The sequence below is a fragment of the Equus caballus genome, chromosome 1 (genome assembly GCF_041296265.1).
Source record: "Equus caballus isolate H_3958 breed thoroughbred chromosome 1, TB-T2T, whole genome shotgun sequence".
NCBI classification, from domain to species: Eukaryota; Metazoa; Chordata; class Mammalia; order Perissodactyla; family Equidae; genus Equus; species Equus caballus.
In genome coordinates, this window is record NC_091684.1 from 2,496,303 (window position 1) to 2,510,693 (window position 14,391).

The 14,391-nt window shown below is 55.4% G+C and overlaps 1 protein-coding gene across 50 annotated transcripts in view; it reads right to left on the reverse strand.

The window, feature by feature from the left end:
* Window positions 1-14,391, reverse strand: part of JAKMIP3 (Janus kinase and microtubule interacting protein 3) — a 129,535-nt gene that overhangs the window by 63,670 nt on the left and 51,474 nt on the right. For all 50 annotated transcript variants that reach the window (XM_023636846.2, XM_070248279.1, XM_023636859.2 and 47 more), the window contains exon 2: window positions 12,882-13,128. In XM_023636846.2, the coding sequence (XP_023492614.2) occupies window positions 12,882-13,016 (135 nt within the window). In that variant the 5' untranslated portion in view covers window positions 13,017-13,128. The remainder of the gene's footprint in view (window positions 1-12,881; window positions 13,129-14,391) is intronic.

Genomic DNA, 14,391 nt, shown 5'->3' on the forward strand with positions numbered 1-14,391 from the left:
TTTCCCAGTCACGTGGGGGTGACAATTAATAATCCTCTACTCTCTAGGGGAGTCCACTGGTGCCATTTCAGAACATGCTCTGGGGGAAGGCACTACTGTCCCCACCGTGAGGTGTGGACGCTGAGGGTCGGGCGCAGCAGGTGGACGTGGCGGAGCCAGAGGTGCGGCCTGCACCTGCCGATCCAGAGCCCAGCTCTCCTTCCCTCACGTAGAGGAGGTGACGTTCATCTCCGTGAAAACTTCTTGGATGGCAATGAGCAGACAAAAGAAAAGAGATGCAGCCTGTGTCACAGAGCAGATCTTTTTTGGAGCAGGGAAGGAGAGCAGAGGAGGAAAGAGTATCTGCGGAAGAGTTCAAGGTCAGATGGGGCTGAATCCTCGCTCCGATCCAACCAGTTCTGAGTGATAACACACTTGCTCACGGTTACCCTTCAGTCCAATGCCCGTGACTCTGCCAGAGTCAATACCAGACACGTGGGAAAAGCCCGTCAAGAATCAAACCAACACGCCCACCCTCCCTCCCTCCCTCCGTCCCTGGTCCCAGCATGGCCTCCAATGTGCCATCAGCTGGTTGGAGCAATTGGCTTCTGTCGGCGCAAACGGTGCAGCGGGGCTCCCCTCGGATCCTGCATCCTCCACGAAGGCTGCCTCGGTTACGCAAGCTGGATGGGAAGGGATTTGGCAACTGAGTGAAAGAGGAACAGGCAAGACACGTGAGGTTCCCAGGAGACACTTCCTGCACCGAAGCATCGTTGTTAGGCTGCCTTGCTCACCTGCGATTCTGAGCAAAACGTGCTGAAGATGAAGACGCAGTCCCTTTGGCTCCCTGGGAGGTTGGCTAAAAGGCGTTCCATAAATGCACGGGGCTCGCATCTCTGCCGTCCCTCACCACTCATCTCCAGCAGCGGGCTTTTCTCTGAAGCTCCATCCTCTAAGTGGACCGTGAACTGCCAAGCTCCCTGGTACCATGGAGACTGATGGATGGAAGGGACGTGCTCGTGGACCAGGACACTGGGGAGTGCGGGCTTCAGCTGGCAGGAGGGGGAGAAAGTGGGTGGAGTAGAGACAGCCAGAGGTCTCAAAACAACATGTTGGGGGTGGATCAAAGGCTCCCCTCCCAGAAAGAGCACTGAAAAGAGTGAATTAAGTAACCTAAACAGCCCAGCCAAAATAGCGCCACATGACTCAGATCTTTTTAGGGACACACCAGCTTCATAACAACTTGTTAAAAAAATTGTTCTGCCAAAGAAGCTTTTGGGATGTTTCCCTGAGATCCCACAACTGTCTCCTTCATGGACACCCACAGCCTCCCAGGACCTTCCTAACACCAGGGTGCTGGCTGATGTGGCCTGCGACCGCTCTGCCTTCTCGCCTTCTCGCCTTCTCAGGCGTCATGGGTCTGAGGAGTGTCTCAACTTAGGGCGGATGCTTCTGTTGGTGCCCAGGGGAATAGTGGGATAGACGCTTGATTCCTTCTTTTAAATTCCCCAGGTTTCAAGGTATGAACGCCTTCCTTGCCAGCCTCAGAAGGGAACCTGTTAACTGTTTCGTTAGGAACATGTGGATTTAACACAGCTGATGGCTTCAACTCGTCAGTCTTCGCGGGGCTGAGAGGGTCCATTTGTGGCTGGTGGGAACGTCTTCCAGGTGGCCCTGAATCCTTTGAATGTGACGTGACCCTAGCAGGCTCCCGTGCTCTCTGGTGAGTCAAGATATTCCAGGCTCTTTGTGCTCATTTCCTGCCCCAACTGTTCTCCAGTCGCCCTGGTCTCTTTTAAGGGGAAATGATCTTTCAAGATTAATCAGGACCCGAGGGCTGCTCGCTGCTCCAGGGTTGGTCACAGCCGTAAGGCCTTTCCAGGGGACAGACATACAGCTTCCATCATTAAGCATATAAGCTAAACAGTGTAAGTTCCTATTGACATGTACAGCTTACAGTTGAAAGTACGGCTTCTGTTCAGCTTCCCCACGTCACTTCTGATCTCCATCCTTTCACACTGAGAGTCCTTGTTCTCAAGGAGACAGAAGACGACAGAATTAGAACATCCATAATTACTGACTTCTATCCACGGTAGACGTACGACAGTTTTAAAATACAACGGTTATAGTATCAATTCTGTCCCCACTGATCACGATTCCTGAAAATGGTTGGCTTTCACGTTCCTCTGTTCTGTTGGTCATGTTATGCCATGTGTGCACGGTCTGCTCACACGGCCATCATGCACCATGTTCTCTCCCTCTGCTCACACAGCCATCACGTATCATGTTGTCTCCCTCTGTTCTCTCATTTAGTTCTTTTCCTGCGGCATTCTAAAGTATATCATTTTCCCAATGAATTTGCTCAGACAAATCCTACCAGGCCACCACTAAGCCCAGGTCGTGGGTGCCTCCTAGGGCCTCCCCACCAGTGAGGTCTCATTCACAGAGTCACCCCACCTTCGACGTCACTCTAGTGGCCTGGCGGTCTGAGGCCCCCTCTCAACAGGCCCCTGGACGTGATCACGGAACAACGTCCCCTGACTTCCTGCAGGTTGACGACAGCTTGTCCACGCCCCTTCCACCTGAACTTCAGTTTTACTGGATGTAAAATCCTCAGCTCACATTTTTTTTCTTGAGTATCTTAAATATGTTACTCATTCTTTTTCCAGCATTAAGCTACTGCCGTGAAATATCTGCTGATGATCTAATTTTCTTCCCTTGTAAGTCACATGTTCTTTTTGCCTCGATGCCCACATTTTCTTTCCTTTGATGTTACTCAAACACGTCTCAGTGTTGGTTGTTCCCGGTCCTAGTTTCAGGCCTGTGGTTTGCTCTTTGCATAAGTAGTTTCTTCTTGTTATTATTTTTTTTAACTTTAGCGCAGTTTTCTTGAATTACAGTTTTCAGTATTTGTGCTGTTCCTTGCGTGGGCTTTCTTCTTCAGGACCTTCGATTATCCATATGTGGGATTGTTTTTGCCCATTTTCAATATTTGTCACTTTCTTTCAAATCCTTTTCTCTTTCTTGTTTTGTTTAAATTTTCCCTCATTTTTACCTCTATTCCTCTTACAGCATTATTTGTTGTGTTTGTATGCTCTTGTGTTTCTTCTAGTTTATTCTTTATTTCTAAAATTTTTTTTATTTCTATTTTTTTGTGTATCCTGACATTATTTACACATTTTTCTAATTCTGATTTATGCTTTTGTTTATGTCTTATCTCATGTTCTTGATGTCTTTTAGTTCCTTTTGAAGTCGTCCCTCATAACTCCCACCTGTCCTAGAGGATGTCATGCTGGGACGCTTTTTGTCTGTAGGGATGTTTTCCGCTTCTTATTCTTTTTTTCTCATAGTAACTGGATTGCTCTGACCTGGACATTTTCCTGTCTTTCATTGTGATTATTTCAGTCTTCCTAAAGTTCTCCTGAAGAATCCTAACTAGGTTCTGCACCATAGGACCCCTTGCTGATCCCATGCCATGGGTTCTGGGGTTCGTTCCCATCCATCTCCATTCTCCACAGGGGGGCAGACAGCTGTGAGCCACGCAGCCATGGCCTCAGCATCCTCCGGGTGGGGAGAGGCAAAAGGACTGCTGGAAAAACCAAAATGACCCACTGCACAGGGCAGAGCTGCCACCTGCCATTTCTTCCAGCCTCAGCTGCATCTCTGCCCCGAGACCCCTTCCCACCCTGAAGGCCCTCTTCTGCTTCAGGCCTGTCCACCTGGCCAGAATCACCCATCCCTCCCCTAGGCGCCCACGGTGGTTCATCCACACGTGGCAAATAGCTGCATCCTAGCTCCTTGTGGCCGGCTGCCTGGGAGCGAGGCGGGCGCAGGTCCCAGTCTCGGCTCCCCTGAGAGCCGGCCTCCTCTTCTCCCCACAGGTTGGCGGCCCCGGAGCTTTTGCTCTGAGCCCCTGCGTGTGGCTTGCTGGCGGGAGCCCACGTTAAGGAAGGGACCACCGGCAGGAACAGCCTGTGCCCTGGGGCAGCCTGCTCTGTGCCCAGCTCGTCCTTCCACCCCCTTCGGAGCCTCATCCTCATTCACTTTCACTCCACGCTGTGTGGACTCCGCTGACATCTGTGAAAGCATCGTTAACCGACTGACCACGCCTTCGTGTACCAGCCACAAAGGCTGCGTTTTCCTTCCTTACTGAAGCGAGGGATTTGTTGACCTATGGTCAACAGGTGCTTGACTATATTTCTCATCTTCAAATGCCTCAGATCAATGCGAGTGTTTCCAATGAGCTTTCATGAAACGAAACATGCTGAAAAACACTCCTGTTTTTCTTTCATCCTTGCAGGGAATTCTCTGTCGGGGGCCAGCCCAGAAGGCCTGGCAAGGGGTGTGCACACTCCGGATACGGTTGTGGCCAGGCTGTGTGCCCAAGCGGAGGCCTGGACCCTTTCCCGCCAGGTGGGTGTCGTGGACTTCAGTCCCTGGGCCCTGAAGCTCTGGTCTGAGGCCATCTCAGGCCCCCAGGTAGAGCAGTGGCTTCTGTCCCCCTCACACAATGCTCTTGGGCAACCTGGATGCTGGATGGAGGCATCTGTGACTCTGGTTTCCTGAGATCACATTTGAAAGGAGGAAGGAGTAGCTTAAAGTTTCCAGGAGCCTGAGGACAGAGGTTTGATGTGGGGGATGCTGGGACCTCCTTCAGGGCCCAGCTGAAGTCCTCCAGGCCGTCCACCCTGCCCTGGGGTTGGAGGCGGGTCGCGTACTGACCGGGGCCAGGGCGCTTTGCTGGGCCTGTGCCGGGAGCTGCACGGAACTCCTGATGCTCGCCAGGGGCTGAGCAACTCTCTCTGGGCCCAGTGGTTTTGGAATTGAAAGCCAGAGGGAGGTCAGGCAGATTCCCAGCCCACAGGACCCCAGAGAGGAGAATATGAAGATGCACGGTATTCACGGATCCAAATTTGACTTTCTCTTCACACCCAGCTCCAGGGTGGCTGCCTCTTGAGGGCCACCCTCCCCCAGTGCCTGCTCCCCAGCTTAGCCAGAAGCCAGCTCCACTTCCCCAGAACTCATGGACCTTGAGTCCCAGCTCTGCCTTGGACCTCGAGGAGCCAGATGACCACACACTCCACAAAGGCTGCAGGTAGGAAAAGAATGAGAACCTGCTTTTCAGACGGTAAATTCCTGCGCACAAACAGCAGCTTTATCCTTGTCTCTGAGCACATTTCCCCTCTCTGCCTCGTGTCATGGACTGACATGTCTTGCTTCCCTTTTGGAGCGAGGGTGGCGACTGGGGCTGATTCACCCTGGTAAGGTGTCAGCAGCGGGGGGTGGGGGCGAAGGATGGATTTGCCCTTCAAGACTCATCGTCCTCGTGGAGCCCCTGCTCCACAAACCTGCATCAACAGCCTCTCCTCCAAACCCCAGAGGTCCTCATGAGCCACCACCAGCGATTCAGCTCAAAAAAGACGCGCAGTTGTTGACCCGCAGTTTCTGACGAAGAGCAGGGCTCTCCGAGCAGGGACCCTTCAAGGCAGTGGTTCTTGGGCTTAGCTGCACATTGGCACTGGGGGAAGCTTTACAAAACACGGATGCCTGGGCCCCTTGCCCAAAAATGATAACATATTGTCACAGGCAGAGAAGGTAGCTTGGGTCTTGGGAATCTTCTAAAATCTCTCTCTCCCCAGGTGAGGCCGAGGAAGAGAGTCATTGGCATTCCACACCTGGGGTCTAATGAGGAGTCTTGGGAGCTGGGGGGCTGCAGAAGGCCCCCGGGATGCAGTGCCAGGCCCTTTAGTCCTGCTGATGGCTCAAGACAGCCCCCCAACCTCTGGTCCTCATACAGGGTGTGCCTCCCAACATGCACATACACACATACACATCACGCACATGCACACACATCTATCACACGTGTACATGTGCGTGTACATACATCAACATGTGCACACAGGCACACACAATGGATTTTGGAACTCTTGCTGTTACATGGCATCATGGGGTTCTGAAATATGTGAATGGGACAGTTAAAGTTGTTTCGGGAATATCCAATAAACCTCTAGGAGTCGAGGATGGCCTTGTCCCACTCCTGTCTGCCCAGACGCAGACCCGGTTGCACAGAAACACTATGAGTTCAGATGCGATGGACGCCACTTTTCTACTAAAAAGGACATTTTTCTGTATGATGTTTCCAGGAAAATAATCTTATGCTAACCTCTTTAGAGATCAGCCATTTCAGGACTAGCTCCCTTACAGGAACAGACAAATAAACACTGGAGCAGAGCACACACACACCCTGGCATGTGTGCACGTCCTCGCTGGCCTCACCCACCTCCTCTCATGGTCCGGGGCACGTACAGCTGCAACTCCAGCACGGCCTTACTTCTCGGTGACATATAATAGAGCCTGCCTCTGAATAAATGGATGCACGCCCCCTCTTCCACGTAGCCTCACACTCCTCGATTCTGTGAGTTGCTGTGGCCTTTCCTCACATTAGCCTAGTTTCCGGAACGCTCTCTCACTTCTCTTTCTTCCAATGCCTTAAGGGGAAGGCATCCTTCTCTCTGGCTCATTATTTTCTTCAATTGTGTTCTTTCTGCAGTGTTTTTGTCTACAGAGTCCCACGGGGCTCTGCTTCCCCAGAGATGTATGTGAGTGTCTGACTGACGAGACAGAGAGGGTCTGCAGCCTTTCCAGGGCCCTGGCACACGGTGCTGGGTGACGCTGTCCCACGCCCGCAGCAGTGGAAGCCCATTTCCCAAAGGAGTTTTGGAAATAACTGCGTTGGGGGATTTTGAGGTCATTCCCGTTATCTGTCCCCACCTCTCTGCGTGGACAGAGCAGGTGTCTTGGCCCCCAGGGCCTGGTCCCGTGCTGTGGACGTGCCCCCCTTGGCCGGCGTGGAATCGTCTCTCCTGATCTCCGTCTCTCCCTGTCTGGCTCCCCCTTGGTTCTCACCGCTCATGATGAAACAGGGAAAACACTTGGTGTTTCTAGACCACCCACCTCATCAGATTTTGAAGACAGCGACTGTCACAGTGTTTTTAGAGGGCCCTACAGTAAGACATACAGTGACCTGTGACCAGGACACTGCACACACCTGGGCTGAAAGCAACTGTCAACTGAGTTAAGGTCCGCGAGTAGGTGTCAGTCTGCCTTAGGACCCTTCACTGTCCCAAGGGTCCTGGTCCAGACGGCACATCATTAGGTCCCCTCCACTGCCCCCCCGCCTCGCCGTATGGCCAACATGGCCTCATCTCTGGACCACCCTCCTGTCACCCTCCCCTGCCACCGGCTGCATTAGGCAAGGCGTGCTCATTCCTGCCCCTGGCTTCCTCACTCACCCCGTCCAGAACGACCCACCCTCAGATCCACCTTTGCTGGCTCCTTCCTGTGGTCCGGGTCTCAGCCCAAGGCCGCCTCTTTAGTGTTGGGGAGGCCCTCCCTGATTGCCGAGCAGAGTGATTGCACCACTGCCCAGCAAGTCTGCTCACCTGGCTTCACCTTGCCCAGCTACCGGTTCCTGCTCCTTACATGTCCCCCTCCTCTGGGACACAACCCTGGGAGCCGGGAACCAGCAGCCAGCACACAGATGCTCAGTAAGTACTTCCCGAGTGGCAGTCAAGGCCTGGAGGTGGGGAGGGGCCGCCTCCCATTCACAGCCAGAGGCCTGGACGACCCTCAGAGTGTTTCCTAACAGCAGGGTTCATGTCTGGGTGCATCTCCTTCATCCCTTGTGTTCACTCCTCGCACATGGTTCCAGGGTTGTGCATGACTGGGGGCATGGCCTGCCGTAGAGACCCCGTGAGTGCAGCCGGGGGGCTGCTCTGTGCCCACAGGACAGCTGGAGCTTTCTCAAGTCTGCAATGGAAACATGGGTGACCCTGTCGCCCTGATTATTTTTACTGCTTCTTCCACTTTAAAGGACCCCAACCCCTCACTTTCTTTAAGACAATGTTGAGTGAACTTCAACAGGGCCTCCGTGAGGCTCTTCCCTCTGAGCTTCTCTCCCTGCCAGGCTGCCTCCCTCTTCCCAGAAGGCTCTTCTTCATCGGAGATGGGCCCGTTTAAACCTCCTGACAGAAGACCGGTAGCAGGGCGGGCCTGTTTATATTTAAATCATTTTTTCTTTACTGTCAAGTCTCAGTTCACTCAAGTGTCCCTCAGCGATGAATGAACCCTTGGCCTGAAATCTGAAATGCTGCGCTCGTCGCTGCCATGCTTATGGGCTTCTTTCTGTTCTTAGCGGGGACCTTCCTTCCTGGAAACCGCGATCCTCGAAAGGAGAGGGTGCAGCTGCAGAATTCCCACGTGCTAGAAACTCCCGGGGAAGAGACAGGAGCCGGCACCCGGGAACTGAAGCTGCATGGGCCACCCGCGGGCGTGAGGGCCTCCGGGGTCATGGTCAGACTCCAGACCCGCTTGGGAGGGGCTGCTCTGTCCTGTCCAGGCATGCCTGGGGACCTGGGGAAAGAGTTGGTCTGTCCTAAGAAGGGTCCTTCTGGCCGTCCAGTGACTGCATCGTGAGGTCCAGAACTAGGCCCTCCTCCTCGGGTGCTTCAGGAGCATCTGAAATGTGCTGGAAATCACACAGAAGGCTCCAACTCCCCATGCGGGGTCCGGTCACATAAATCTGTCTGGTAGTTGCAATGAGGACTTCAGTTACCGCGCACGGGCAGACCTCGGAGGGATGGATGAGGACGGATGCTGTCAGTAGGTGTTGTAATTACCAGTGCTCACTTGGATCCCCCACCTCGCCATGATGGAGGCATGCATTTTGCAGGCCAACAACCCTCCACGTTTTGTGGGAAAGCTCCGGTCGCTGAGACAGACAAGCAGACAAAAGGCGTGGATTTCTTCAGCGCTTCCCGCAGCCTGGTCTCTGAGAGGCTGCACGAAGCCTCAGCCCTGAGCCCCCTCTCAGGACACACAGAGGGTCAATTCAGACGTGTCCTTGTTTGAGAACTGACTGTAGGGAGGGAAGGGAACCCGCAGGCAAGAGCCGGAAAAGAAACACGACAAGGGGCAGCTCCAGCCGCCACAAACATCCTGAGGGTAAAGGAAACCAAGGGGCTGCTCCCAGCTCACCGCCCACAGGGGCAGACGCGGTGGCAGAAACCACAAACCCCACCCCGTGTGCCAGGCACCATCGGGCCCCTTACGTGAGCCAAGCCCACGGCCTCCTCACAGCTGTCCCACAAGACCAGCACCATCATTTCCAGTCTCAGAGGAGGATGCTGAGGCCCAGGGAGGGCCAGCCCTCTCAGGGGGTGTGGGTGAAGCCAGCCTCGAACCCAGCACCTCGGCGGGAGGGTAGGGGGTCTGTGAGGTTCTGGGCCATTTATATTTGAACCCGAATGACAGCATGTGTTAATTCTGGGTGCTGGGTGCCCGTCTAGCCACCATATTTTTATCTGTATGCACACGCATGCATGCACACACATGCTTTTATATTTTTTTTGGTGAGGAAGATTGTCACTGAGTAACATCTGTGCCTATCTTCCTCTATTTTATATGTGGGACACCGCCATAGCATGGCCCGGTGAGCAGCATGTAGGTCCACACCCAGGACCCAAACCCACGAACCCCAGGTCGCCGAAGTAGAGCACACGAACTTAACCACTACGCCACCGGGCCAGCCCACACGTGCATTTTTTTAAAACCTATAATGTATAAATGATGCTTGGCTGGGCAGGTGCAGGTCTGGCTTGGTGGCACCAGTGGGAGCCAGCAGGTGGGTGGGGCAGAGGGAGGGGGCAGGTTAATGACATTGGGGGAGACTCAGAGAATGTCCCAGGTCTCGGTGGCCGGGGGGCCCTCCGCCATCCCTGGTCTACCTGGACCCCTCCTGCTTCCCCTACCCTAGCCCCTGCTTCTGGGCTAGCGACAGCACCTGGGAGCTGAGAAGACAATGAAGAATCATTACCTTCTACACCACCTGGAAGTTTCTTTAATGTAGGAAATCCAGGCCCTTCACCCCTACACTTCAGCTCAGCCACGGAGCGAAGCGGGGAGAAGGGAGGGAGGACGGCAGCCCAGAGGCAGCAGGACCTGAGGCCGAGCCTGTGGGGAAGGCGCGCTCAGCCTCAGAGCGGCCGTGGAGCAGCTAAAACACGGCCCTGCGCCCAGGGCTCAAAGAGCTCCTGATTCTGCAGGTCCAAGGTGAGGCTGAGGGCCCATATTTTTAACAAGGGTCACGGGGAGCTCTGACACACAGCGAGAGGTCTGGAAACCGCAGCCTGAGGGGTCTTAACTAGAAAGAGCTATCAACAGAGGTAAAAAGATTTCAGAGCCCTTTTCCAAGCCAGGGCAACTAGGATGTCTGTAGGAAGGAGGGCCAATGTGCTGGGGCCGCCCAGTGCAGCCGGCATCTCGCCAGCAAACCCAGCCCAGTGAGGACCGGCCACTGCTCTGACTCCTGGAGCTTCCCTCTGCCTCCGCCTCGCTGAGCATCCACCTCACCAGGGGCCCTCTCTGATCTCAAAAGGCCCTGGTGCACTCTGTCAGTCATGCTCTGACCCAGCAGTCCCCGTGCAAGAATTTATCCTACAAGCGTCCTGGCACATGTGGGCCAAGACATGCAGACAGAGGCGTTCACGGCACGGCTGCTGTATCAGCCAAAATTTGGAAACAGCCTGGATGCAGCAGACAGGCCAACTGTGCTGGGCCCGGCGGAATCATGAAGGAGCGCGATGCGAGCTCCCATGTTCCACAGGGAACCCCTTGAAGACACTCTGTGAAGTTAAGAAGAGAAAGGAACTGCTGAGCCATCTGTAGCCATCATTTAAGCTTTAAAAAGAGAGGCTCACGCAGGTGCATTCAAGAAAGTGTAACTGGAACCTTCTGGGAAGGGAGCTGGGGGCATGGGACTCAAAGAAGAGGCTCATTCACACTGGGCCTTTTCCTTTGTTCCTTTTGAATTTTGTACCAAGAGGTTTTTCATCTTTTCAAAAAATAAATCAATATGTGTCGTATAAATAACAGGGTCTGGGCCGGAGGACCTCAGACACCAGCCCTGGGGCTCTTGCCTGGCGCTGGGAAAGCCACTAACTCCAACCCGCCAGACTGGGGCCTGTTGAGGGGTGAGGGACCGGCACACGCCCCCTCAGGATGCGGTGGGGTGGATGGGTTTTGACAAAACTGCATATGAAATATGTAGGATGCTGCTGCCATAGGTAGACCGACAATCTGAGCTGCGCACAAAGTGCTGTAGTTTGCAATTTCCACCATGTGGTGGCGATGTTTTGAAAAGATCATTGCCATTATATGCTTACCCAATAAAACAAAGGGTCTCATTGTCATTGGGTTCTTAACAAGTCATGTCTTCTTCTCTTTCATCTGCAAACGCAAGAGAGGGGAGGGCCAGAGGGATGTCTGAGCTTGGCCGGCAGCAGCTACAGTCTGGCCAGGACAAGATGCTTGGAGTGCCTGCATGCCTCTAGGGCTCACAGTGGTGCCAGAACTGACAGTCTCTGTGTTTTGGGGTGACTCTCCATCCCAGGCCACTTGATGCTTGCACCCTCACCTCGTGCTCCAGCCAGGCAGTGTGTCTGGGCCTCCTGGAGCTGTCCTTGCTGACCTGGTGATTGCCTGGCACAGAGCTGGTGCTGACATCGATGTCCCCCGGCTCCCTCCATCCTGACCTCAGCCCTCTGCGGGCTCTGACTCTCCCACAGGCCCAGCGAGGTGGCCTGGCCACGGGAGAGGCCACGTGGTGGCCATGATAGCCACCTCCTAGCATCTGTGCTCCAGGCAGCAGGTCCTGTCATTGTGCCCTTTGTACAGAGCAGGGGACCTGAGGAGGGAGGGTAAGCGCCCAGGACAGGCTGGCACGCATTTTCCGTAAAGGGCCAGATGCTAAGTATTTTAGGCTTTGTGGCTCAGTCTCTGCCACAGCTGCTCTGCGACAGTGTGTGGATGCACGTGCTGTGTCCTAACTACTGTGTTTACAGACGCTGAAATCCAAATTCCACATAGTCTCACAGGTCACAAAACATTTCTCTTCTTGTGATTTAACCAGGAGGCTGGTAACTCAGAGGAAGCAACTGGCCCCAAATAACCTGCCTCCCTTCCTCCACTTGCTCTGGGCAAGGACGGGGAGAGCTATAGCCACGAATCCGCAGCCTCGGGCCTTTCAAGCCCTCTGGGAGGGCATCCGGCCCTGGATCATTCACCCTCGCCTCACGCTGCCCTCTCCCAAATCCTCTCTTCTTTGCATCCCCTCCGGAGCCCGTGCCCACCTCCTGGTGGCTCCTGGGTGGGCGAGAGGAGAGAGCAGAGGTTATGGCAGAGAGGGAGGGCAGTGGGAGCCAGTGGACAGCCCACCTCGGGGCTGGATCTGGTGCTGAGCAGGTTGTGTCCCCTGAGCAGCCCCTCCTAGAGGCCCCCTTCAGCCACCAGCACAAGCCCAGCATTCCCCACAGGCTGCAAGGACTCCAAGAGCTGGGTGTTGGGCGGGGGGCCATTTGGGGAACCCCCCATCTCTGTGAGCCTGCCCCAGCGGTTCTGAGGTCGGTTATAAGAGCTGATCCCCCACACCTGGAAGCTCTATGCCCAGGGCCTGGCTGTTTCCTTTATCCAGCAGGGGTGCTACCACTTCCATCTGGGTTCAATTCCACTGTGGACAGCTCAGGAGGAAGGAGCGTTCTGCGGACGGTGCCACGGGACGAGGCCCCTCGGCACACGCGCTGGGAACCAGGGCTGCTCCCACATGGCCGGGGCTCCCGTCTGCAGCTCACCTGTGGTGGGAGACACTCTCACGACACCTCCTCACCTCCCCCAGGGCCCCCCAAGAGCTGTCTGTCTTCCTGAGCTGCCTGGAGAGCCCCTCGGAGCCGCAGGACCAGCTGGGTGGGCACTTCCACAGAGACCTGGCTACACATGGCTCTGGGCAGACCTCGGGGGCCCAGGAAGGTGTGGAGAAGTGGGGAGGGGCAGGGGCATGGGGGGCCCACCTTGCTCTTCTCCTGCTGCAGCTCAATCTGGATGTCGGTGAGCTTGGCCCGCAGCTCCTCATTGGCGGCCTGCAGTGCGGCGAGGACTTCAGCCTTGTCCCCTTTGCCTCGGCCGCCTGAGCCCTTCTTGGACATGGTGAGGGTGGCCAAGGGCCGCCTGGGCGGGTCGCTCGTCTGGGCTGGGCTGTGCACACCAAGCTCGGGCAGCTGTCACCTCGCTGCGGCTCTGCTACATGGTCTCACTCACCTGGAGGGAAAGCACAGCTGGTGAGGAGTCTGCACTCCTGCCACCTCACCGGGAGCTCGGGGCCATGTGCGGGGCCGGTGGGGGTGAGGCTGGCCTCCCACCTGCCCTGAGGATGCCAGCCCCAGACCACAGAGGCCGTGTGCCCTCTGTACAGCGCTCCTCACAGGGACCCCATGTGCAAGAGTGTGTCCCCATGCCTCGCAAACTACGGGCACTCGATAAACATTTATTCCTTTCCCCTTTGGAATGAGAGACTGGGGACCCAACTTTAAGGGCTGAATTTGACATACAAGTGTGTGTGAGCCTGATGGCAACAGCAGGTGTGAAACACGAGCTTCTCAGACAGTGAAGGGAGTGGAGGCTGGGCTCCGAGGTTCCTCTACGGGACCCATAAACATCAGCCCACGTGCCTGAGCCAACACAGCACGCAAATGCACACCCCAGGCACCCACAGAGCCGAGGCCCACCCTGGGCCGGCTCCTCCATCACCCAGCACGTCAATTCCTGAATTCCCGCTGCCTCCTGAGGCCTGGGCCTCATTTCACTCCTCACATGGCCCAGCGCCCAATGCCCAACACACCGCATGGGGAACAGGGGGAATCGACCCGCTGTGCAGGCACCATGGAGTCAAACAGGAGGCGGGGCCTGAGTCCGCTCCACACCTGCTCCCTGGGAAACCCTGTGCCTCAGCTGTCTCACCTGCACAGAGACATGCAGAATGTCCCTGCCCCACGAGGCCTCCATCCTGTGCTTTAGACGCCAGGAGAGTGGTCCAAAGAAGTGATCCATGCCACAGAGGTCTCCTGTGTTCCCCACAACTGTCCCCCACCAGCACCCCCTGCCGGTACCCACCCCAGCTGACAGGCCTGGGAAGGCACCTTCAAGGCCTGGGTCATCAGGCCACAGATCAGCCTTTCAAGCATGAGGAAGGGGCTGGAGGGACCAGACCACAGGTTGGGCACAGCCCACAGGCATTGCAGTGGCATCGTCACCTCCAGGGGACACACTTTCCAGAGAAGTGCTCATGGCCTTTCTCTTCTTTCCCAGCTCGGTTCCTGAGGCCTCGTGATACAGAACCAGGAAAAGGCCACAGAATGGGGGGAGTTGGGGGGTATTGGGAAGGCCCAAGATTGACGCACGCGTGAGAAGAAGGAACTGGGTAGAAAGGCAGGAGGAGCAGGAGGGCAGAGGCCCCCGCTCACTGGTGTGAGAGTGAGAAGAGAGATCTGAGAGAGCGGCTCCTCTCAAGGAAGAGAAAGGGAA